This window comes from Crotalus tigris, unplaced genomic scaffold, assembly GCF_016545835.1.
Source record: "Crotalus tigris isolate CLP2741 ecotype Arizona unplaced genomic scaffold, ASM1654583v1 scf7180000019068.10715455, whole genome shotgun sequence".
Lineage (NCBI taxonomy): Eukaryota > Metazoa > Chordata > Lepidosauria > Squamata > Viperidae > Crotalus > Crotalus tigris.
Window position 1 is genome coordinate 1,860,757 of NW_024097358.1, and position 27,069 is coordinate 1,887,825.

Sequence of the window (27,069 nt, forward strand, 5' to 3'; positions counted from 1 at the left end):
CCAGTGATGGTTCCTCAGCCTACTCTCAATGGCTTTGTTCTTCAGGATATGGAAGGCAAGATAATACTTGATAAATATAAGTCAAGGAAGTGAAGTGCAGTCCCTAACTCTTATTAGGAATCAACCATTTTGCATAAAGAGACAGGTAACTAAATCTTGAAACCCTTTTGAAGTCATTCATGATACTTTGCTAATCCCCTCAATACTGGTTCTTTTTGATTCCATATATATTTCCCTAGAGGTGATGCTCAGATATGTCAAAACATTCACTTCTTTTGACTCTGGTACAGCATTTTCTTTCTTTCTTTTTCTTCCAAATTTTATTAAATGTACATTTTAAAAACAAAAATGGACATGATTCAACTTCCCTGGCTTCAACAGTGCTATTAGTATTATCTTATGTTACAGAAAGAAAAACAGAAACTTAAAGTACATTCTATAACAGGACAAAGTATAACAAACTGTGCGTATAACATCTGTAAATTATTTGATAAACCATCTTTCAATCGTGAACGTTGTATTTACATATCATTCAGTTGTGGTACGGCATTTTCTTAGCAACTGCTCAACCCAGTCCTATGAGACATCAGTGTTTAGTTGGTTTCTTCTTCTTTTTCCATCCCCAGGTGTTTTGTGATTACCATGGACATTCTCAGAGAAAGAACGTCTTTCTATATGGATGCAGCATAAAGGAGACTCTTTGGCAGGCTGGATGTACAGTAGACACCTCCAAGGTTACTGAAGATGTTGGCTATCGGGTAAAGCATACTTCTTACAGCCTCTTTATCTGCGTAGATAGTCCAAATTAAATTGTCTTGATCATCTCTGGCTTAATCTTTCAACTTTTAATTCCATTTGGAAAAAAAAAATCAGATGATGTGCAGCAGCAGGAAAACTGGAGACTGATATTTACCTCAGTCCCTTAGAGCAATTCAGAAAAAAAGAGGCAAGGGCACTGCAAATCCATAAATAGGTTAGGACACTGAAGCATTAATACTATTTTTCAAGTAACAGTTCTCAGAATTCAAGGGATTTCCTTGTCAATTGGAGCAGGAAAATATGGATTACATATTTTTCTCTGTAATGGTGGTGAAGAAGGCAAGTGGAGCCTCATTGGCTAAGATTATATGTCTAGCTCAGCACTGGGAAATGACGGGGTTTTTTTTTCTGTCCTAGCACATAGCTGTCATATTCCTGTTCAGCAAAATTTTAAACCCCTGTTTCCCCCAATTTTGTTGTTTCTGCAAAACCAAGCAAACCAAAAAACCTTCTAAAAGGTAGTAATAATGTGAAATTGAAAAGTAACTTAAGGCAAAACCAGAAGCAAATAATAATTAAAAGAAGAAAGAAAGAAAAGAAAGAGAGAGAGAGAGAGAGAGAGAGAGAGAATGAAAGAAAGAAAGAAAGAGAAAAAGAAAGAAAGGATCCAATAGGGGAGATATATGTGCTTGAATGATAAAAACTTTTCAAAGATCTGCATTTAATTTTTCTGTCCAAACATTTGTTAGGAAGAAACATTTTTAATTAATTCATTTAAAAAACAATAAAAAAACTCATAGAAAAGATATTCAGTACCCATAAGGCATTTTTTTTTTCATATTATCAGACTTAGCAGAGTATTCTACAGTTCTGAGGAATCTTCTCCTTATTATCTTTTTAACTAATAATGTCATTTATCAGAGAATTCTTTTGGTCTGCATATCCTTAACGCACAATGCATCTTATTTTATGTGCTATTTTTTTTCATAGATATTATATACCTTATTGAAGTATTTATTTAAATGTGATTAGTATGGTTGTCTGCAGAATCTCTTTTAGCAGCTGTCGAAGGTTCTGGCCATTTACTACATTTTGGTACAGGGAGTTCTGTCTATTTTTTTAATGCAGAGTATGAATGTTAACCTTTTATCTGCTGACTTTTACAAGGAATTGATCAATTCTTTCCACTGGATGGCTCCAGACTCTAGTAATATCTATAGGAGAGAATACGTCATCCACTCTCATTGTTTCTTATTCTTCATTGTGGTCTAATCCACTGGTAGGGTCCTGAAAGAGCAGCACTGACTATTCCTGCTCATGGTCCAGGTTGAATGTTGTGCTTCTGTTGAATCTGAGGGAATGGAAGAACGCTGGCAATTTCATTCCAAGAATGAATGTTTCCTTCAGGAATTTTTGAATCAACAGCTAAAGACCTCAGAGCAAACTGCACTTGTTGGTAGTCAGTTATGTAGCCTACTGTATATTCATTACACAGGGATGGGGAAGGATGTGACCCTTCTGATACTTTGCTTTTTTTTTGTTGTAACTTTGAATGGTCACTAAGTGGACTGTTGTAAGTTGAGGTCTACCTGTAAATCTCAGGATTTGTACATGCAGCTTGCTCACAAGAGAACTTGGGTATGATGGTTGGTATCTTCTATTAAAGGTTTTCAGATAACGGAGCATGGAAGGCTTTCAACATCAGTCTGCTGTTGGTTAGAGGAGAGAGACATTCTGTTCAGGCTTGCAGAGCAGGTTTGACACCTCACTATTCTACTCCTTCCTCCCTTTTCAACAGGCTTACTCCCCTTCCTACCCCCATCTTTTCGTTCTCAAAACTCCTGAAAGGGAGCAAGTAAAAACTGCTGAAAACCATCAGGATGACATCTCGCCAACTTTACCTAACCAAGGAATTATGTCTAAGAATAATGACAATGAAGAGAAGTGTTTGATGGAAATCCTTTGAGAGATATGTTCTTTCTCCAGGATGATGGGGGGGAAAATAAGAAAAAAATTCATCATTTTTCTTGGAGGGGTCAAGATTTGTCCTGAGAAATTCTAGCTGGGCTCTAGTGAGACGAAAAGGAATTCTTTGGTTGGTTGTATTAGGAGAGAAAGAGCACACCTTCATTTCCCAGCATCTTAGCACAATATTGTAAATGGGTCTTTTACTTTTATTTTTGAAAATGTACAATTAAAAGACAATTAATGAGAAAATAAACGGGAGAAAATCATTAGCTTTAGATTCAAGAAATACGGTTAGAACAAATAGAATATTAAATTGGTATTTGCTAATGTTTACAAATGAGTGCTATACATGCCTACTTACCATTTACCTACCAGGATTGTTCTTTAATTAACATAAAAGGTTGATTGGAAAGAGAATTTTTATTTCGTTAAGGAGCTGAAGTCAACTCAGCTATCTACATATAGTTTCTTATTGTTTAAGGTGGATTGGGCAAGACTAAAAATAGGATGCATGGCTTTTTACCAAGGAATGATATGTAGGTTTGTTTGTATTTGGGGAATTTATATTCCTTGCAGCCATCTGATTGTTAGAACTCTCTCTGAGAGATGTTGAATCCACTTGGGGGTTTATCTATGCCCTCAGGGTCACCTAAATCATGCAAATGGGTGTGAAACCTTCTTGGAACTGCTGAAAAGACCGTGTTGTTACAACCATATAAATACAATATAAGTCCTTCCATCCTCCACATTCAGTCAGAACTGAAGAAGTTTTTTGGATGAGAAGCGAAACATCTTCAAGGAAAAACAAAGTCCAGTTGTCTTTTGAATAAGCATCTTTGGGACAACCATGATCTGGATGACTGAAATCTCCATAGACATGTTGTGAAAACATAACCTATAGTATAACAGTCCATAGCTTAACACAGTGTTAAAAATAGAGATACAAGCATATGAAACATCCTTAGATATCCCATTGTAACTGAGTAGTAAATTACACAGCCAGTGCTAAAACCCAGCACAATGTATCAGAACATTCTGCATCTTCTAGAGTTTCCCAGTAAATCTAAAAGCCTTCAAAGAGAGATACCCCAAGAATTTAAAGCAGTCAAGCCACAACCAGAACTAATTTTATTTCTTCATGTCTTCTGTTATCTGCATCAGCTCAGCTTCCTCTTGGGGTGAAAAAAGGATCTTGCTGATTTCTGGAGACTTAGCTGCTGCTAATGGCACCAAAGCAAGGCAATTTTTCTTTTGTCTTAAAAGATAAGAAAAAAATAAATTCACTCATCATTGAACATCTTTTGATTTCTGAAGAGTGCATTATAACACTTAATTGATTGATGGCCAAGTGCATAAACAGATCGGTAGCATTACTGGAGAAGTGTCACATTTTTAGTTGGTAAAACATTGTTTCCCCTTTCTCTACACTTTCTCAAAGTAACACTGGATGAGGCCACTAACATCTCAGGAGACCTCATGCCATTTTTGTGCTCTGTGTATAAATGGGTCTATGTTCAAAGTCAGTGATGGGGGGGGGGTGTTCAAAAAGTTGCTACCATTTCTTTTCAGGACTCCCTAATGATGCCCGTGCTTTGACTAAGCTAGGAACACTTTCCAAAAGTCTTACTTTATGTTTTCCTCCAAGTTTCCATTCCCTGCAGAAGAGGTATCTTTCTGATTTCTTTAGTCAATGTTTTTTTTGAGTTTGCTTTCCTCCTGGAAGTAGTAGATAATGCTCCACTGAAAATACTGTCACTGCTCATCCTTTCTGATCTGAAAAGGTCCAGGATAAACATTCTCCCCTGATATCTTCCCTTGAGAGAAAGCCTGTAAAAATTAAGACTGCCAAAGGAAGAACTGTACAATGAAAAATTGGAAAGGCAGCTTTTTAACCTCCTTATCACTCAGTAAGTACAAAGACATCATCATGCTCCTCCGCTCAGGAAAATTCTCCTTTGTTTTCAAAAGCGAATTCTCGTTTCATAACGCTGAATGGGGGAAAGCACAAGTGAAGTAATTTTGGATGATGCCGAAGATAACATGGCAGACTTAGCTGGAGGATGCATTTCTGTTCTTGTTGCTTTCCCAATAAATATCTCTTAGAGGGCAATCCGGAAAAAAGGATAAATAAGACCATTGATGTGACATTGACTTGCCCCCAAGGAATTCCTTGCCAAAGATTTGTTAATTTTGTTTATTTGTCTGACAATTTTCTATCTTCTTGTGCTGAGGCCAATTTCCCTAATATAATTTGGATCTTTGTCAGCAACAAACTCATGTTAGTTTGAAGCAACACGAAGGAGGTAGATATCAAACATTGCTTTTTGGTCTACCCACGATTTTCCAAATCAGAAACTGTCATATTTTTTTTCCTTCTCCACGCTGATCAAAAATGTTGGCAGAAAATTCTGTGAAACTTCCTGGCTTTCTTATGAAAGCGGACATGGAATAGAGTTTATCAGTGAAAAGCTGTATCTTCAATTACAGGAATCAGTGGTAATTTTATTTACTTAGGTAAAATAAAAGGTATACATTCTCCAAATGGATTTATCTAACTAGTCGCCAGCCAGTTTGTTACAGACATCTCCCATCTTTACCACAAAGAAAGCATTATTAGCAACCAGATTAACTAGAGCTTGAAAAAAATAAAAGTGGGTTAAAAAGAAAAAAAAATACTTTAATAAATTGATAAAGTGTAGTTGAAAGCTCTAAGAGTACAGGTAGTCCTCAACTTACAACTGTACATTTAGTGACTGTTCAAAGTTACAACGGCACTGAAAAAAGTGACTTATGACCATTTTTTCATGTTTATGACATTGTAGCATGCCCATAGTCATGTGATCAAAATTTGGACATTTGGCAACTGGCTCATATTTATGACCTGTTAAAAACCTCAATGCACAGGTTTTCTATTTGATCTCCAAGTTCTAGGTTTAGTCTTGTATCATAGATTAGCCTACCTATTGGATTGCAGACTGTTTCATGTTTTCCCTGTTGAGCTTTTCCTATCCGTTCTTATCTTTTCACATGATGGATAAAAAGTTGATACTCTGCAGCCTGATGTAATATCATCCAAATGTGGCATGAAATTCCATCAATCTCTTATGCATAATGTATTGCCTTTTATTTGTTTTTAATTTGCTGCCCATCGAGATTTTGATGGTGTTGATGAGTGCTATTTCATATTGTTTGTGTTATTAAAAAGACAAATTTGGTATCTGCCTGACATCTTTCTAATTAAACAAAAACAAAAAACTCCCAGCTTTTCATTCTGATATTCAAGAGATCTTTGCCTCCTAGCTTTCACTTCCATTTTCTTATTTTATGCACACCATTCAATGCACACGAGTGAATTCTTATAATTATCTGAATTGCTATATTATTGACAGCACAGTTTTGCCTTGGAGTTCTCTTTTACTGGTCTCACCTATCAGAACCATGACAGCCTATAGATGTACCAAGGTATTATCTCTTTCTCTCTCTAATTCTGTAATCTCAGATGTTCAATATTCAATTGAATAGAAAGGTGGGAATATAAATAAACCAAATAAATAAATTCTTATTAGTCAATCAAGGACTAGGGCTGCAGGACAAAGGTTCACCTAAGGCTAATCCATGGCTCTGTCTCAGTGGTGTGATTCAGATATGTGAAAAACCAGTCCTCTGTGTGGATGCTGCTTCTGGAAGTCCATTCTGGGCCTGGGCAATAAAAAAATAGCTACCGGTTCTGACGAACTGGTGTGAACTGGCTGAATCCCACTACTGCTCTATCTTGAAATAAGGTGTGAATTTGCACTATTACAATTCACTGCTTACTTTCATCAGTAGGTGTATGTCACTTAGGATGGCTTAAAAATGAACACATTCCCCTAGAACTCAGTTTAACTCTATCCCTCCCTCCCCCCAATTTCTCAGTCTACCCTACAAATCTGAGATTTCTTTGAGTTTCCTCATTCAAGGGCTAGGAAATTCACCACCCAGAGTCCTTCTCTGAGGAAGATGGGCGGTTCAAAATTTGGAAAAAAAAAAGTCCACTTCAAGTCCAGCAAAGTTGGCTAGCTATTCCTAGTTCCATTTAAAAATCAACCCAAGATTTTTTTAAGGGGAAAAATAAGAAGCTGCTACCAAAATAAAGAATAAAATAAAATCTAATAGCAATAGCACTTAGACTTATATGCTGCTTCTTAGTGCTTTACAGCTCTCTCTAAGCAGCTTACAACATCAAGATATTGCCCCCAACAAGCTCTGCCTTCATTTTGCCAACCACAGAAGGATGGAAGGCTGAGTCAACTTTGAGCTGGTCAGGATCGATTTCCTGGCTGTGGGCAGAATTTGCCTGCAATACTGCATTCTAACCACTGTGCCACCTTTATGTAACGTTGCAATTATTTGATATGTTGCAGACTCTGCCAAAGATCTTGGATAAAGTGGCTCCTGCATTTCTGATGAGTAGCTGCAGCTTCTTGCTGGAGAAGTCGCGTGACTCCACAGCCCGAGTGGTGGTTTGGCGGGAAATAGGAGTGCTAAGGAGCTACACCATGGAAAGCACCTATTCTGGATGCAGTCATGGACTCTATAAGGTAGTGTACGCTTGATTTTAATAGCATGGGGTTGCGGGATCTTTCTAAAGACAAAGCAGCAAGAGTTTAGTTCAGCAGCAAGGAGAGCACCAATATTTGGCTGAAAGGCCTGCTTCTTTAATTTCTCCAATATATAGCATTATTCCAGAGTACCGCAGCTCACTTTCTCCTCATTTCCATGACTTCAAGTTGCATATGCAAATGAATCTATTTATGCATTTGCTAATATATTGGTGAGTCATCTTTTGGCTAAGAAGCTCACAAAACAACCTGCACAAATTATTTTCAATGTTAGCTAACTCAAAAAGCAAACAGAAAAAAAAAAACCCTAAAACCTGGGAGGCCAATGTGTCCTATTCAATTAGCAAAGACTGGAAAAGAATATCTGAGCATAAAGGAGCCTGGAGCTGCTTGTAAAAAATGGCAATAAGTTCATTGCGTCATACATCACCACCTCAGGAGCAGACCAAAGCATGGCAGAAGACTATCCCATTAATACAGTATTTCTCAACTTTAGCATCTTTAAGATATGTGGAGTTCAACTCCTGATATTGCCCAGCTAGCTTAAGGTTGCTGAAGTTGAGAAAGGCTGCATTAATTATATACTTCCACTACATTTAACGAAAAACAAATTTCCAGCCTTTACAAGGACAAACATTAGTTCTTACAGATGTGTCCTGTTTGTTTCTTCCAGTTAAATTACCTGTGCTTCAGTAATCACTACTTCAAATCTGAACAGTAGGTTTTTCAGTATACAGTTCCTCTATTGGGTTAGAAAGTCTCCCATCCATTTTCTTTGTGAATTTCTCTCACGCTCGATTCCTCTTCCCAAAAGGAGTGACAGTAGCTTTCCATTTATCCATCTGAGGTGGTTCCTTTTTCCACAACCCCTGAAACATATTTAAAATTAAATTTATGTTTGACGATTATTCTCTATGTATTCAATAGTTTGCCACGTCTAGCACGTTAAAGTTTAATTTTGACAATCTCCATCTTTAGAGGCCTTCAACAGAGCTATTGTATGGGGGGAGGGTCCTTGGTGTTCTCTGAGCTTGCTTGTTTTCTTGTAGGCGTTTCGTTACCCAAACTAGGTAACATCATCAGTGCTAGAAGGAGCGCGGTTTGCTCTGAGTTTATATTCTGGTGTCTTGCCTGTCAGTGTTGGTGTTTGGTTAGGCTGTTTGCTGTTGCTTGTTTGGCAGTTCCTTGATTGGGGTATTGTTTACTTGATTGTCGGTCTGATGTTAACCTTCGAGTAAATCTATGCTGATCTGGGTGCTGATTGCTGGTGGAGAGCTATTATATGCCCAAAGGTATGTGTGTGTGTGTGGGGGGCGGGTATTTGATTGTTGGGGGCTACAGGTTTTTGAGAGATGCATGTATTCCTGGTTGTGTAATTGTGTCTTAGAGTGAGCAAGAGAAAGAAAGGCAACTTGTATAGTTGAAAACTGTGGCAGTGCTGCATGATTCTAAGGTATGAAAAAAGAAAGTAAAACAAATGTTCTTTGCTCACCCTCTTACTTTCTTTAATCAAGTCAGCCCTCCTCTCTTCCATACTAGTTGCTGAGGAGTTGTTTGGGTCACATTGGAAATCTTTAATTCCCTCCCCCCGCTCCAAAAAGATTGGACAGCAATGTGTTTGAACAAGGATGAGTCTTCCATTCTTGTCCTACTTTTTCAGAATTTCTGCTTCTAAAATCTAAGTGCAGATGAAGTCTGGGTAGGGAATCATTTATGAGCTCCTTGGAGAAAGAAATGCCAAGATCCTTCCTTCCTTCCTTCCTTCCTTCCTTCCTTCCTTCCTTCCTTCCTTCCTTCCTTCCTCCCTCCCTCCCTCCCTCCCTCCCTCCCTCCCTCCCTCCCTTCCTGGCAGATGCAAACAAACGGACAAATAATTATTTAGCAATTAAGTTTACGGTTAGAATTAGGGACCTTCCTCCCATCTCCATAGAGTTGTCACTCCATACATCAGTGAAGCAGTGCAAAAAAGGAACCATAACAGCTGTTCTAAGTGTGCAGAGGATTCCAGGACAACTGTTTGGAATGGGAAACAGAGGAGAAATATGGAGAGAACATTTGGGAGACAAATAGATTTGTCCTCTTTAGCTGGAACGGTGCACAAAATATATCCTACTTCAAAGGAACAAGCAAGCAGACACCTGGGGTATAGGGACAGACACTGCAAAGAGGTTTTCATTTATTACAAATAATATTGGACACTGTGGAAGGAAAGGTAGAACTGAGCAGTCTGTTTTATGTCGGTCTCTCTTTTCCTCTTATATGGCTTCAGTAAAAACAGTCTATGAATAACGGTGACCTTTTTGCCCAGCGTCGTGCCTAAACCAGAATGTCTTAGTGCCTTAGGCAGGATATTTAATGGGACCTTCTCATGTAAGTTAGCAAGGAATGACAAAGCTGAGATCACATTTTGTGCTAGCTGGAAAAACTGGCTTGACGTCTTGTACGAACATAATAGTTGTGGGTTGTGAACAAGCCATTCTTTATGGATTCATAATGCTATCTGGAAAGGCCTCTGTCTGAGAATGAAGCTGCAGAATGAAGCTGCTCCTTCGGCCGCAGAAGAAGTGAGCCAGCTGGGTAAGATCCATAGGAGGTCTGGCTGCAACGGTAAACTCCATCCCCCCCACCCCCACCCTAGCTTGATTTTTAGGCATGTGCCTCGCCCCAAAACTAGTGCTTATTTTTGGGGTAGGGCTTACTTTTGGGGAAACACGCCATGACTGATGAATTCAAATTGAAAGGAAGTCATTAAATTTGAAGTTGGCCCAGATCAACATTTTCACCTTCTTTCTTCGGAAACAAAAGAGAAACCTCATAGATGTTCAGAGATAATTCTACCCACTGGACTTTGGCAGATTTAAGCCACCCAGCTTAAAATTTTGCTGAAGAGTTTCCTAAAACCATCAAACTTGGCTGAAGGCAGTAATCAGAAAGACATTGTGAGATCAGACCTCATGACTATTCCAGGATAAAACTTAGAACATTATTTTTAGATGCCCCTTCCCAATTCTAACGTGTTGTATTCTAACTTGTTATACAAAGATTCATTTAAAGACTAGCCCAATGGGATTGTAAGAAGGTGCCTATGCTAAATGGGATTAGAAGAAGATTTGTGTGCTAAATCAGATTACTGACCCATGTAGCTGAGTATGATCAATACTAATTGACTAACAACTCTTTAAGGGGGCCGTGCGTGATTATTCTCAAGTCCTTAGAAATTTCATAGGTGCCTTACTACTAAGGTACGGTCTCTGTAAATCCAATGCTTTCATTCCAGCTAACTAGAAAAAATAGGTTTGAACTGATAATATCAGATTATAATGTAAACACAGCCTGCTGTCAGCTTTACCTCCTTTGCTGGGTTGGAAGTATGAAGAAAAGTCTTCCCGCAGACAGCTGCCAGTCTGGTGAGTCATCTTTACTTCTTGAGTGAATATATTTTACAAGTTTAAGATAAAGATAAATGGGGTTGAATGAGAATCCTCTATAACATTTCAAGCTCCTTAAAGCATGTGTGGGATTAAAAAGGAATAATTTGACTTAATACATGGCAAACACTTGACCTTACACATGGGTCACAATAATTACAGTGATTACTATAATTATTGCAATTACATGGTTGAATTATTGGAAACCTGCAGGGTCAATGCATAGGCATGTTATTCATTTGATTTTAATAAATCTTCGGTAAACTTTGCAGCATAGGTTGAAATCAGCCACTATTCTTTAGCTAGTTCACATTCCACATTGTACTATAATATCATTGCTGGGTTATGGCTTACTATGTTGTGCGAATTTAGCCTTTGCGCATAGCAAACCAGAATGTAATGCCTAGCATGTATAGCCAGTTTTGGTTTATTCAGTAAACTATGGTAGAACAAGCCATATCCCTTATATAATGTCTCAGGGGTTGCCGCAAGGAAGAGGGGGTCAACCTATTCTCCAAAGGACCTGAAGGCAGGACAAGAAGCAATGGATGGAAACTCATCAAGAAGAGAAGCGACCTAGAACTAAGGAGAAATTTCCTGACAGATAGAACAATTAATCAGTGGAACTACTTGCCTCCAGAAGTTGTGAATGTTCCAACAATTTTTAAGAAGAGACTGGATAACAATTTGTCTGAAATGCTTTAGGGTTTCCTTCCTGAGCAGGGGGGGTGGACTAGAAGACCTCCAAGTTCTTCTTCTTCTTCTTCTTCTTCTTCTTCTTCTTCTTCTTCTTCTTCTTCTTCTTCTTCTTCTTCTTCTTCTTCTTCTCTTCTTCTTCTTCTTCTTCTTCTTCTTCTTCTTCTTCTTCTTCTTCTTCTTCTTCTTCTTCTTCTTCTTCTTCTTCTTCTTCTTCTTCTTCTGACTTTGAGGTAGTCTGTTTTGCCATCTTTTATCCAGATGGTAACCTATTCAGTGCATAGGTTTCATATAAGGACAATAAGATGTGGATTTCCCATTTTTTAGGGACATCCCACAAACTGAGATGATTGACACATTGTGATAAGTGAAGCAGATATGGATGTCATCTTTGTATTCTTTGGCTTTTTCTAATATCTAGCATGTATCAGCAATAATGTATCTCATTCTTTTCTAAATGCTAGAATATTGTACAATAGTTAGCACATTCTGCCCAGTTACCTTTCTTTAGTATTGGTATGTAGCCTGGTTTCTTTCTATCTGTTGACCACTGCGTTGTTCTCCAGAGTTGTTGGCATAATTTGGTTAGTGTCTTTAAAGAGCCTCTTCTGAGATTTTATCTTATCCATCTGTGTGGCTTTCTCCATAAAATACAGAGATGATGTATTGTGGCCTTGTGGCACAGTGATCACAACGCAGCATTGCAGGCTAACTCTTCCCCACTGCCAGGAATTTGATCCTGACTGCCTCAAGGTTGACTCAGGTTTCCATCTTCCAAGGTCAGTAAAATGAGGATCCAGATTGTTGGGAGCAACAGGCTGACTCTGTAAACCGCTTTGAGAGGGCTGTAAAGCACCGTGGAGCACTATATAAGTCTAAGTGCAATTGTTATCTTTTATGAAATCACTAAAGTGGTCATTTGCCTCCAGCATCTTCCTATTTCATTGCTGCCTGATATAAATGCTTGCTTGCTTGCTTTAGCTGGGTAGCTGGCATGACCTTCATGCCTTTGCTTGTCTCTGTTGGGAGTATATATTTTTAATGTTCACTCTTTGTGTTCTTCACTTCTTCCTCTCAGGAATAAAACCTTTCCCTCTCTGCCATAGCAGGATTAGGGGAGAGGAAGTGCTCAGTATGGAATAAATTGTAAATAAGATACATTATAGTGGTACATATGAAGTGTGATCAGGGAAAAGGGAGAAAAACATTTTTTTTAAAAAAAAATATCTTTATGTTGTATGGTCTGTAAAGAAGCAAATGAGCTGTACAATCATATAAAAATTTCCTCTCCAAGCATATTGCAAATGATTTTTGCAAGTTAGGAAGCTCAGTCCCAACTGGATTGGGAGATAATAATGATAGGGTCATCTTTTCATAATTTTGTTTTAAATATTCTTATTCCTTTTTCTTCAGCATTATCATTTAGTCAAAAAAATGGAGGCCGCTTAAAATGTGCCCAAGGGTGTACTTCCCTCTGTTCTGCTTTAGGAACATAAAAATGTTTGCAGTATTTCCTGATTTAGGCAGCTTTCAAAGAGCCTCAGTCATCCCGCTCCAAAACACTGTACTAAGTCACTGATTTGATTGTCTCAACCCAAAAGGAAATATCAATTCTTAAATCTATTTAAAGTGAACTTAAGGCTGTTATTTTCCAATAGGTGACATTTTAATGCCTTGCAACCTCCTCAAAAAATATCCATCAAATGATGGAAATGTTTGTAGAAGTGCGACTTTGGTATAAACTATAGCAAGGAACTGGACAAAAGCCCAACTTTCTGCTATTCATTTCTTCATTAAATTTGTATGCCCCCATCTCTCCTACAAGGTGACTCCTTTGCCTCTCCAGTTGTCTTTCTCCAAATGTTTATTTCCCCCCCCCTCCTCCCTGCTTTGTATCCCATCATCTCTAACCTCCATCCTTACCTCTATGCAACATAGATTATTGGTCAATTATTTTCTTGCAGGCACTGGTTAGGCTGGCAATTTTTGACCTCTCTAATGCTGGTCCACTGTTAATGGTATATATGTCAAGTGCCTGGGAAATCAGGAGATTCACGCAGTTCAAATGAGTATAAAGATTTATTGCAAGCTTAAGTTCTCCACGAGAATCTGGCCAAGTGACCGGTAAAGGAAATGCATGGGAGTGAAGAATAGAAAGAGTTTGAGTCACTATGACTGTTGCTGTGTCCCAAGGTCATGTGATCACCTTTTGTGACCTTCTGACAAGCAAAGTCAATGGAGAAGCCTGATTCACTTAACAACCAAGTTACTGACTTATCAATTGCAGTGATTCACTTAACAGCTGAAGCAAGACAAGTTGTAAAATGGGGCACAACTCACTTAACAAATGTCTCACTGAACAACAGAACTTTTGGGGTCAATTGCGTTCGTAAGTCAAGGACTACCTGTATTGCTTTTTAAGTGTTGGCAATCCATTGTAGAAAAAGTATGCTTTATTAGATAATTCCTTGGCCTAATCTAATCTGGTTGTTCCTAAACTTTACATTTGCTGGAGATTTAAAAACATGCCCCATTTCTTGGTTGTTGAGTGACTTCCATGAGATGAAGATGGTATAGATATTTTGCCCCCTCCCCACTTGGATTGTCAAAATGCCAAGTAAATGCTTAAAATCCATTTCACTCCTCTAAATTACAGAGAAATCAACCAGCCAGAAACTATTGCTGTATTAGCTGAAATAAATCACTACAAGGGCAAGACTGACTGGGAATACTCCTGTCTATTTATTGACGAGGAGCTTGATCCAGGAAGAAAAAAAAAAAAATCAAAGTTCTCAAGAGACAGTATGGGGAACTTTGCACACTTCTTGCAGGCAATGAGGACGGTGATGAATTGTAAGTACTTGTCTTAGCAAAAAGGTCATCATTCTTTCATGGAAAAAAAGAAGGAGAAAGGGAAGGAGATTTGCAAAACTCTTTTAAAGAGAAGACAATGCCAATACCAATGGTCTTCACAAATGAAGAAGCTGAACCTCATCAACCTTTTTTTAACTGCACCTTTTTATTTTTTTCTGATTTTTTAAATTTTTCTTGTTGATTGAAGACAATAATTCAGTAGATGGGAATGTGCAGAAAAATCCACGTTCTGGGGCTATTTCTTGAGTTACTAATTGATTAGCATTCCTGGCTTGGATGAAAAGTGTCCATTGGATTATTTCAATTCTTGAAATATCTTTTGTTTGGGGCTTGACCTAAATTTTTTAGAAAAAGTTCTGATAAAGATTGAACTGCTTTGTAGATACGTATGTAAGACTGTATGTCATGGGAATGATCAGAGGGAGCACAATAATTTAACAGAAAAATAGTTGGAAGGGATTTTGGAGTTCTTTTAATTCAACCTCCTGCTGAAGCAGAAGCCCCTATAATACCATTTTAGACAAGTGGCTGTCCAATCTCTTCTTAAAAGTGTGATGGAGCACCCACAACTTCTGAATTTCATTTTCTGGGTTTTTGAGTCTTCCAAGCCATCCAACCCACCAAGTGAGCAGACCTTTTATCTTATGCCTCTCTCTCCAGTGCAACTAAAACCTATATTTGAACACCTTGTATTAGAGGGCATTCACCACAGGCCATGGTTGAGGTACATGGTTTGGGCTTGGCTTTAATAATGACCCAGTTGACCCACATGATTCACAATGGATGCAACATTGGCATGCAACCTTGCTGATGGGGCTGAGTTGGCGGTTGAGCATTGCTCTGGCCCAGAGCATGCTATCTTGAGAATAGTGTATCTCTTCTCCTCTCCCTATCCTAGACATTGACAGTCTCTGATCTAGTAGAGAAAAAGGTTATTGTTTTAAGGTTGTCCTCATGGGTGAATTATTGAAAGTCAATATGGTGTTTTCTTGGGAGAAGGCAGACAGAGCTTTTCCTAAGCTGTCCTACAAAGAAATAGCTTCTTTCTTCTTTTTTACCTGAATCAGCAGAAATGAGCACTAAGCAAATTGACATATGCATACTGGGAAGAGTGAGTGCTAAAGAGTAAATATACATAGGACTGAAATTTAATCATAGCAATGTTCTTGTTTGACAGGGGAAATAGTGCATCATTATTTCTGCATTATTCCAAGGATGTGCTATTAACCATCAAAACAAACAAACAAAAACAGTATGACAGGTGAGCATTAGCGAAGGCACCTTTAGGATGTCTTTCTAAGAGAGCTTACCCAGTATCTGCATTATGTTACTTCGTTTGTGAGCGAGAGTGTAAAAAGTATTGGTACTTATAGCTGCTGTGAAGAGTACAAAACCCACTTCTTTAAAAAAAAAATATTTATTTTCTATTTTTTCTTAATTTCCCCCCCTTTTTTGCACCCTTTAGTGGTTTTCTTTCTTTCTTTCTTTCTTTCTTTCTTTCTTTCTTTCTTTCTTTCTTTCTTTCGACCTTCTTGTTTGGAGGTGGTCTTATTCCAAGGGATATTTTTAAGTATTCAAACTTTCTTTTCATTCCTCTGTGATTTGTTTACTGCATTTGTCAGTATGCTTATTGTTTCTACTGATTTCCTGATACCAGTTTTACCGCGTTCCATTGGGGTTTATTTTTAATAGATTGTTTCAATTGATATTAAATAAATAAATACTTTCCCACCCAGAGAGCTTCAGCAGTGGAACATTTAGGAGCATGACTGTCACAACAGATGAATAAACATATAAATAATCCAAACCTAGTCTATCAGGAATTAAGAACAAAAGGGATGACCTTGCTTGGATTATTGTAGAAATCTATAGGAGAATGATTGTGAAGTGTCAAAGAACAGCCCAGAAACAAATGCTACAAATGTTCCTTCCCATAGCTCCAACTGTATTCCCCCCACCACCACCACCCCAAAAAAAAAAAAAATGATGAAAAGGAAATTAATGAGAAGGTAGCTGTGAAAGTGTTGAGAAATGGGAAGGCTGCGGGAGCAGACAATGTAACTGGGGAAATGTTAAAATATGAATGTGGTTTACTTATGCAGTCGCTGTGCAGCTTGTTTAATAGTGTGAAGACTACATCTGTGCTTGATGATTGAAAGTGTGTCGTTATGGTCCCCAAAGGGAGGAAAAAGAAAGGTAGTAAAAGTGAATGCAAAAACTACAGAGGATGAGTTTGTTCAGCTTGGCTGGGAGACAGGTGTGTGTGTGTGTGTGTGAATGGAAAGAGTAGAAGAGGCAACAACAGCAATATTTGTGGCTCTCCTCTGGGCAAGGGTGTACAAACTAGATTTTGGCTCTTTGGTAGGAATAAACATTTGGTTGCATTTTTTTTTAATTTGGAGAACGTATACTATCAGTCACTAAATGCAGTGAGAGGGACATAGGAGGTGGGTAACACACGCATGTGAATATACGGAAGCCTTGGACATCTTCATGGAAGGTGAAAAGATTCTTCTCTAGGGAATGTAGGGCATTTCTTTACAGGTTTGCACTTCTGCCAGTAGAGAAGGCCTTCTTTGGATCCCATCGGTCAAAGAACTCCGACTATCCAAAAAAAAGAGACTTCTCTCCCACAGCATCAGCCCTTTGGATCCTCTTACCCTCTAAAGCAGACAAGGCCCGGGGGCCCAGATGCAGCCCGTGAAGTGGTTTCATGCGGCCCACAAAGCCATCCTGGAAACAGTGAGGGAATGGCCCCCGCTGCCTTGGCCCTGTCCCAGGCTGGCCGGGAGCCAATGTACAATTTTGTGGTGGCCATCTATGCTGAAAAACATTCAGTCTTAGCTCCATGAGGCCATCTGGAAACAGGAGGAACCAGCCCCTGCTGCATGCTGAGGAGGTGTCACCCTTTATGAGGAATGAAGAAATGCACCATTGCCTGGAAGTGGCAAGCAAATGGCCCTCACCTACTTCACATATCCGACTTGATGGGCTCCGGCTGAGGGGTTTCAGCAGGCAGTGAGGCTCCTCCAGTGGACCATGCCTTGGCGCTTTCCCCGGTCCCACCCCCTTCTGCCAGAGACCCTCAGATCTGTTCCACTCCTGCCCAGGCCCCCACAGTCACAGTTACCCTTGATGCGAACGATGTAGAGCTGGCCACGCCCACACAATAGACCACACCCACTCCATCCACACCCACGCAGTAGGTCACACCCACCCTGGCTACACCACCACTGCCCGCCCGCCCCCCTGAGGGCAACCACAATGCTGATGCGGCCCTCAGTGAAATTGAGTTTGACACCCCTGCTCTAAAGTAAGATCTGCCCCCATCCTCCCATCCTTCTGCTAGAGCTTGGAAGCCTGGCTCTGCTGTTTGGCCTGGGGTTCAAATGGGGGAATTCCACACTGGAGATGGCTGCTGGATTGATGACAGACTCCCCTTCTCCCCTCCCTTTGCTCTCTGCTCTCTACCCATCCATCTTTTGGGTTATCCTATTGATATATTCATTCTTGTTTTGTTCCTTTGTTGTGGTTTCGAACTAGCAACAGCACTTGGACTTATAGACCACTTCACAGTGCTTTATAGCCCTCTCTAAGCAGTTTACAGAGTCAGCAGATTTACCCCAACAATTTGGATCTTCATTTTATCGACTTCGGAAAGATGGAAGGCTGAGTCAAGCTTGAGCCCCATCAGGCTCAAACTCCACGCTGTGGGCAGAATTAGCCTGCAATACTGCATTCTAACCACTGCACCACCATGGCTCTTTATTCTAACCATTGCGCCACCACGGTTGATTTTATTGTTCTATTGTTTTGCTTCTGTTCACATCCCTTTTCATTTTTCTTCCTTTTTATTATTGTAAGTCACCAAGAGTAGCCCTACGACAAGATAGGTGGCAAATAAATTTCACAAATAAAATAATAAGTAAATGTTTTATATACGCTGGTTAGTAAGGAAACAGCTCCTCCTCCCCACTTTACCTTTGTGCCAATATTAGGGCATATGCAGAGTGGAGTCAATTTGAAGTATTAATCCGATTAATTCTAATTGGTTTTTGAACTAATTTGGGAAAATGTTTCTTTGGACTTCACAAATGCCATTCCAGCTTGACTGATCAATTTGACAATTGGATTTGAGTTTCCAATTCTATTGAATCAGCTTTGAATTGCATCTTTTAATTTGAGGTTTACAAAGGCTTACAAATCCAAATCAATTCAACTCATGGTGGAATTCTCCAAAATTAAACTTCTCAAGCATTTCCTTTCACAAGTTACAGATTAAAGTTTTCCCTTAAATCATAATACTTGAACACCAGGGAGCATTTCTTCTTGAAATGAATCTATAAAATTGACTCCTCTCCCCTTCTGCCCTTTGAAATAGGTCATTTCTCCAACAGAGTCATTGTATGTTGAATCTTCCAGTTGTGAAATCTGATTTTGGAAGGAGATGTGGATGTTGCCTCCAAGGAAGAAAAGAAGACAAAGTTGGTTGCTTGTGGTACTTTGACCCTACACTGCCCAGTTTTCTTCCACTATGTTATCTCGGTCATTTTGCTTCAAAGTGCTGAGAATAAAATTGCAACATTTGGTTGATCCCAGTTAAGATGCCCTTGCATGCATGTCTGATAACTGGAAATGCAATAAGCTGACTGGCTTTAAGAAACTGAAACATAAAACCAAAGAAGCTATTGATCTTATGCATGATTATTTTCTTCTTGAAGGAAGAAGAAGAAAAAAAAACTCATATTCTTCCAATATCCTCCCCAGAACAATATCTGCTCTGCTCTTCAATATCCAATTGAGTCATTAGCAAAGAGTCTTTTCCTAAAAGAAATGACCACAATAGTGGTCATTTCTCAGTCTCTTTACTTGAAAATGGCAAAACTGTTAGTAAATGCGGAAAAATGATTTCCCCATCATTTCTGAAATGATGCTGAGATCACCCAGTGTTTCTTCCCTTAATGAATAATCATGGCAATGAATCTTCTGCCTTTCTCTTCTGATGTCTCTCTACTTTTCCTGGAACAATCTACACCATCTAATAGATGGTATCAAAACATAAAAACTCTGCTGAAATGAAAGGGCTACTCGGTCCAGCATTTCCCCCCCTCGGTGGCCAATCAGATGTCCCTGGGAAGTCTGCAAAACATGATTAGAATTTGGAGAAGAAATTGATCAGCCAATAAAATATAGCAATGGGAGAGTTTCCAGCTTTGTTTTCCTAGCTATCAAATGTGTTAATTTTGCTGCTCAGACCTCTATAATTCTATTGCTCTATGCTGCTTTTTGATGAGGCACCATGGATTGCTGAGACATCCTTGCCTGGTGCTTTTCTTGATGATTTTCCAAATAGAATTTTGCTAAAGCATGGCTCTGTCCTAAAGAAAGCAATTGACAGCAAAGCTGATCAAGCTACAAAAGGATGTTCTATACAGGGAACAACAGAAATGAGTTTTTAAATGATTGCAGATACTTGGCAGGTTCTTTTGAAGTGGATTTTACTTGTAATATGGATTTCTCTTTGAAGAGAGCCTTAGGGAAAATCATAAACACAAGGTTTGCACTGCCCGCTATAATTGTTCTAAGTTGTGGGAGCTGAGCAGATCCTGTTTTCTCATCATTTTAGAATCAGGCATGAAGGAACAATTTTGATTTCTTTCCTTTGACTTCTTTGACACTCTTCTGATTATTAAGGAAAACTTGAAAGCTTCTAGAGGTGGCACTCCAGACAGCCAAAGCTTTTGAAAGGGAGTAGGTTTACCTATGCTGTTCAGTCCTCGAAAACAACTAAATAAATGAGGTGTGCAATTTTGAGCAGATGCTCCAGCAGAATTCTTTGATCCCACAAGCTATCCCAAGACAACAAGTTCTTAATTCACAACACTTGAACAAAGCTATGGAAGGTGGATTGCAAGATATGTAAGAATTAAAGTCTCATGATTTGTATTATGAGATATGATACTTAATGTCAGGGTCTTTAGCACCTGTAAAGAAGAGGGCAGAATGTAGAATTAGTTTTAGATACAATGAGAATTGAGACTCAATTTACTTCTTCTGGAGACATGGGAAAAGAGGGTTCGACAAATTATTTAGCCATATCATTTGTGAAATTGTGGTGCCCCATCTCTGAAGACTTTTAAGAAGAGATTGGATAGATAGACACTTGTCTGAAATGGTATAAGGTCTCCTGCTTGGACTAGTAAACCTCCAAAGTCCCTTTCAACTCTGTTATTCTAAGTTCTATGTTAATTCCAGTTTTATCCATCTGCCTTTTAGCTGGTCTGAGAAAAACGGCTTCTCCAAAAATTCCTCTCAGGAAGAGTTGTCTATCTTAGATCTTCAGTCCATCCACTAAATCCTAGCACAGTATTGGTGCTAGTTGGCTCTGGTTCTTGGAGATGTGGCATATCTCTAGAAGGGAGAAAATTATGGGAAATATTTTCCAGTTATTTTCTTTTTCATGATTCCTTGATCCTCAGAAGTAGTCAGTGGCTAAGAGCAATGGTGTTTCATGAAATGTAGTGCAAGACCAATGCCAAAATGACTTTTCTGGCCAAGCTGTAGTGGTCAGTTAGCTTCTCCAAGCCATTATTAAAGTAACTTGTAACTCTCTTTTGTTGGAGAAATACTAGCCACAGAATTGCATGCAAGTGAAAATCTACTGATAGAGAATATTTGTAGCTCAGGATTGAAATGTGAGGTCCTTCATGCTCTTTCTGCATTGATGATGCTACCTAGTTTGGATAATGAAATGCCTGCAAGAAAACATCCAAGCTCGGAGAGCATCAAGAAAAGAAAAATCTCCAAATTAGTGTTGGTAGTGCTGTCCAGGGTTCTGAAGCGACTGCCCTTGTTTTAGAGCAGTGGTTCTCAACATTTTTAATGCTGCGACCCCCAACCGGTTGTAAGTCGAGGACTACTCAACCGGTCGTAAGTCGAGGACTACTCAACTGGTGCAGCACCATTTGCAGAATGGGACTTTTAACGGGCTCAGCAGGGCAGAGACAGCCTGGACAATTCCTATTGGCTTTCAAAAGCCAATAGAATAAAAGGGAGTAGCACAGCTAAGGAATAGGGGGGAAAAAGGCGGACTGCTTTGTTTGGCGACCCCCGTGAAATGGTTGTTTGACCCCAAATGGGGTCCTGACCCACAAGTTGAGAACCACTGCTTTAGAGAGTGTTAGAAAGATAGTTACAATGCCTGAAAATCCAAGCCACAGCATTGTTGCTTCTTTCTGGGAAGTGACTATTGGTCAGAACATAGGCTTCTATGTACAGATGAGAAGCAGGAAAAGTCTTCCTAAAAAAATCTCTGAATTCAAATGGAAGTTCCAACCTCCAACTGATGGAATATCCACAGAAACATGGCACCCAGTAGCAGAAGAATCGGTAAAATGTCTAACCACATTACGATCCAGTGAACAAGAGAGCAGAAGACACCAGTGTACACTCCACTAAAAAAAAACTTAACAGAGCATGAAAACTATCAGACGATATCCTTAATTTCACATGTCAGCAAAATAATGCTTTAGGATTGTTCAACCTAAATTAGAGCCCAACATGGAAAAAGAAATGACAGATGTTCAAGAAATAATAACCTCTGCTAAGTGACTCTAATATCTGAAAATGCAAGGATTTGCAAGCTCTAGTAATAAAACTCAATGATCACTGGGAAAAATGGAACTAGTGTTATTAATTTGGACTTTTTTTATAATTAACAGGTAGAATAACCAACCTTGGTAATGACAATAAAGATACTGAAAGGGTGGAGGACTTCTGCCTTTTAGGATTAACCATCAACAATAAAGGAAGAAGCAGTTAATAAATATGTCCCAGATTAGCACTTGGTACAGAAGCCATGCCGAGCTTGGATTATTTATTTATTTATTTGTGTCTCATCGTCACTATTTTTTACAAATAACTCTAGGCAATAACAAGAATTGTCAAGTTTTGCTTGAAGCTAGTTCTTGCTTCATTTTATCTGCTGCACCAATAAATTTCGCTATTGTGTAGGTGGCTTTATGGCTGGAGTTTGAAAATATAAGGTGGGTGTAAAAATCATCCATTCTCTTAGGTGTACTTAGTAGAAGGGAGGTTATAGTGTCTCCTTGAAGGTCCTCATAAACATTATAATAAGAAAAGAACGTGTAGAATTGTCCAAATTTCCTCAGAGTCCCAATGTAAGTGTGCTGAATAGGGGAACACTGTCATATTTGCCAGGTAATAGGATGAGTTGTTATTATGCTTGGCCCTAAAAGATGTTTTCTTTATGCTAGAGGAAGAAAGGGCATACAAATATCTTGCAGGTTTTCAGGAGCAACACTAGCTTTTTGGTCTGACCAAGTCTGAAGTTAAGGAATCCACAGGTATTGCAGATAACAGAATAACAGAGTTGGAAGACACTTCGGAGGTCTTCTCGTCCAACCCCATATTCAAGCAGGAGACCCTATACCATTCCAGACAAATCTCTCCTTAAAATCCTCCAGTGACGGAGCACCCACAACTTCTGGAGCCAAGCCAAGCCATTCCACTGATTAATTGAATAGAATAGAACTGGAAGAGAACTTGGAGGTCTTTTAGTCCAGCCCCCTGCTCAAGCAGGAGGACCTATATCATCTCAGACAGGTGAATGTCCAGTCTTCTCTTAAAAATCTCCAGTGATGGAGTGCCCATGATTTCTGGGGGCAAACTATTCCACTGGTTAATTGTTCTCACTGTCAGGAAGTTTCTCCTTAATTCCAGGTTGCATTGTCCAAACTTTTGGTTCTCTCCTTGATTAGTTTTGTTCTGTTGCTGCAATAGCAGGAGTTTTGAGGTGGACAGTAGTGCATGGATCACTTCGGCACCACTGGTGTTCTTGGTGGTTTGGGTAAGATGAGGGGGGGGAAGGCAAGCAAACTGGGAGAGCAGTGACATTGTGAAGATTGCAAACGAAAGCTGTCAAGATCTCATAATGGAGATACCACTAGATTATGAGCTTGAAAGTGATGACTGTAACTCCAGAGATCAATCAAGTGATCTGTATGTTGTTGAAAGAGACTGCAGGCTCCCTTCTTCTCCACAGTATGACCACTTGCTCACCCTTATGGGGAGGGAGAGTGAAGGAGAACTTGCTGTTGGAAGTTATAATTAAATCTCTTTAGATATGGGGGAAACTAAAACATGGATCAGTGGATTCTATGAATATTTATTCAACATCAAAGTGCTAAATGGAACATAATCCAGTATATGTGTTCACAATACTGCAGACGTATTTGGAGAAGAGTTCCATCAAGATCGTCAGAGTTTACATCTAGGTAAATGTTTAGGTTCTGGAATGCTATTTTTTTTTCTGCAGCTTTAAATATTAAGTTGAAGCCATCCATTCAAATCTTTGCAGCACCAGAATACCATTTTTTGGGGGAAGCAATATAAACAAAGAGAAAAGCATGGTCTCTGATTTAATCAAAAGCACGGATATTTATTTGAAACTCTTTTTTAATAGAGGAGAATCCACCTTGGTTTATTTCGTCTTGCTTTATTTATTTCCTTTGGGATATTGGAACTCAAAAAGTAATTCCTAGTTTTATTCAAAATTGCATTAGAAGTCAATTTTGGCCTGTAACACAAGAGAGAATTACAGGATCTCTCCATTCTAAAATAATCCGGCGTGAACATCTAAACACAGTCTATGCAATTAGGGTCTGTATTGTAATATTTACTCTCCTTAGAAGGACTACTTGGTGAGTGGTTTTATTATTTGCACAGCCTATTACAAACCTGGCTGGTGTTAAATAAAATGGAGAGGATATGGGCAACTTATTGAGATAAATAGGCACTGCTCTAGTTTTCTTGTGTTGTGGCATTTCTGGGCAGCAATCTACTTTGATAATTAAGTAAATTCTAGATTTCAGATGCTGAGATCCTCTAGCCTCTTCTTCTTTAGATGCTTGCACATATTATTCCCCTTATTTCAAAGCATAGTAATTCCACAAAAGTGCTACATTTAAGCTTCTTCTGGGTTAAATGAGGTCTTAGCATGGCCTTTAGAAACATTAAATATTCATGTTATCTCTCCTTTGCACTTTATTCTCACTGCATGCTATATCTGTACCAGTTTTGTGTTTTTCCTTTTCTACATTTTGGTCACTGAAATAAAAGATCCAGAAATGGGAGCATATGGAGCTAAATACTGAACTAATTATTGGGATTAGATTTTAATTGATTCTTAGCATCAGTTAAATCAGTAACAACTATTATTTCAAGCCATGTTTTCAGATAATAAATCAAATCTGGCCTTCCTGATGTATAGATCCTAGGTAGGAAATGTGTTTTGCTTCCTTTCTAGAAACAGACATTCTCCAAAATTCTGAATTTAATAATTTAGCTGTTGGTATACACATATAAAAACAGCAAATAAAGTGGTTTGCTCACATGGAGAGGATGTTGTGGGATTCCATGCCGAACAAGGCATATGCAAAAAGAAGAGAAGGCCAAAGAACACAAGTCAAGCCCAGAGGAAGATGGAGAGGCAACATCAAAGACACACTACAACAACATGGGTGAGGTTGCCAGAAGAGCAAAAACCAGAACTCTGTATCTCCCTCAATACCTGAAGGGGGGGAAGAAGAAGAAGAAGAAGAAGAAGAAGAAGAAGAAGAAGAAGAAGAAGAAGAAGAAGAAGAAGAAGAAGAAGAAGAAGAAGAAGAAGAAGAAGAAGAAGAAGAAGAAGAGGAGGAGGAGGAGGAGGAGGAGGAGGAGGAGGAGGAGGAGGAGGAGGAGGAGGAGGAGGAGGAGGAGGAGGAGGAGGAAGAGGTATACATTAAGTTCTTTCAAACCTCTGTCCAGGTATCTTGCTTATATATAACATGGTGCAGGATTTGTCCAACTTTGGTTAAAGTTATGAACAGATCTCAAACAGATAAAATTATGAGTTTGGGAGATTATCGGGGTAGATGAGATGGCAGCTTGTGTTCCTTGATTTGTAGTTGATGTCTTGATTTCCTGATGTTTTAGGTTACCTTTGTACAGTTTTGCTGTCATCCTTATTATTTTTGGGATTCCTCATTGGTACGGTAGTATTTCTGCCTTATTCAATCCAAAGCCCCCACCTCAAGGAGGCCTCGCACTTCATGGTGTGGCCAATTTTGGAAACAAAGCATTCTTTTGATTTTTCTGCATTGCATCAACACCTGACCTTTCCCCGGCTTTACTCAACAGTCAGGCTTGCAAATTGGATTTTGAATTAAAGCTGAGGCAACAAGTGGATGATGTAGCCTCTCGGCCTGTTTCATATAAGAACCACAATAATGAAGTTACAAAAAAATGGGGAGGAGAGAAAGAGAGAGAGAGAGAGAGAAGAGAGAGAAATGGCTTTCAACAACAGATCATAAAGACAGCCTTTGGAACCTACTTCAAAGTTTTCTCCTCGCAAAATCTGAAGACCTCAGTTTCTGCTGTACCATTAGCAAAAGGCTTAACTCTCCCTTTAGCAAGAACAACGTGTCTTAAATCCGTTCTTCTCTTTCTAAGGCTGACATTTTGGACCTCACCAAGCTTGTAACTAGAGAATAAATCCCAGGCTATGTGCTTAAATTACAGTACATGCATAGAAAAACGACGAGGGGATCAGATTAGTTCTGAAACTGTCAATGTAGAAGACAGCCAGTGTTCTTCAGACCCATCCTTTCAGTCTGAAACAATCTTTCTTTCTTTTCCTTCTGCTCCTCTCCCTCTTTTTTCCCTTCTTTCCTTCCTTCCTTCCTTCCTTCCTTCCTTCCTTCCTTCCTTCCTTCCTTCCTTCCTCCCTCCCTCCCTCCCTCCCTCCCTCCCTCCCTCCCTCTCTGTTATTCTCCCCCACTCTTTTGTGGGAATAGCATCTGGATTCTTGATTTCTTTTTTTCCCCCAAAATATTTTATTGGTTTTCTATTATTACATTTGATTAGTGCTTAATAAACAACGTGTTTTCTGGGTTAATTTGTTTGCTTAATAATACAAGTTACATTCTCAGCCTTTACCCCTTTTTTCCAGCCATTGATAAAATAAGTTCCATGTTTGAAAGTATTCTGTGTCTTCTTTCTCTTTGATTTTCAATGTGAGTCTATCCATTTCAGCACACTCCAATCAATATCTTCTTGATTATCTTTTCATCCAGTGGTGTTATCTCATTCTTCCAGTACTGAGCAAATACAATCCTTGCTGCTGTTAGTACATACAATGTTAAACATACACTTTGCTTATCAAATTTTTCTGGTATTCTTGATTTCTAGTGCATATGTTAACACCTGCCTTCCCTTTCGCTCATTAGTGAAAACTTTGTGATTGAATGGTAGGGTAGGTTTAAATTTAAGTTGATTATATTCTCTGCTTTGTTTGCTAAGTCGGTGAAGGACTATCAAAGGAAGGTGAATGTTTAGAAAGACTAGGGCAGTGGTTCTCAACCTGTGGGTCGGGACCCCATTTGGGGTTGAACGACCATTTCACGGGGGTCGCCAAACAAGGCTGTCCGCCATTTTTTCCCCCTTTTCTTTGGCCACGCCCCTGGCACCTGGTGATGTATAAGTGGTTGGGGGTCACCACAACATGGGGAACTGTATTATGGGGTCACAGCATTAGAAAGGTTGAGAACCACTGGACTAGGGCAATCCCAATTAACCTATGAAAGTCAGTTCTTTCTAGGGACAGTGTACTAGTATTTCTACAGCAGTACTAAAAAATCTTGGAGGTAATATGGAGGCCTTGAAAGCTACATTTCTATGAGATC

General features: G+C 39.1%; 1 protein-coding gene across 3 annotated transcripts in view; it reads left to right on the forward strand.

Annotated features, from left to right (window-relative positions):
• AGBL1 (ATP/GTP binding protein like 1) overlaps positions 1-27,069 on the forward strand; it is a 266,603-nt gene that overhangs the window by 138,438 nt on the left and 101,096 nt on the right. For all 3 annotated transcript variants that reach the window (XR_005558631.1, XM_039359254.1, XM_039359255.1), the window contains exons 20-21: positions 627-758; positions 7,131-7,307. Coding sequence is in view for 2 of the 3 variants with exons in the window: in XM_039359254.1 (XP_039215188.1) it covers positions 627-758; positions 7,131-7,307 (309 nt within the window). In the remaining variant the exon portion in view is untranslated. The remainder of the gene's footprint in view (positions 1-626; positions 759-7,130; positions 7,308-27,069) is intronic.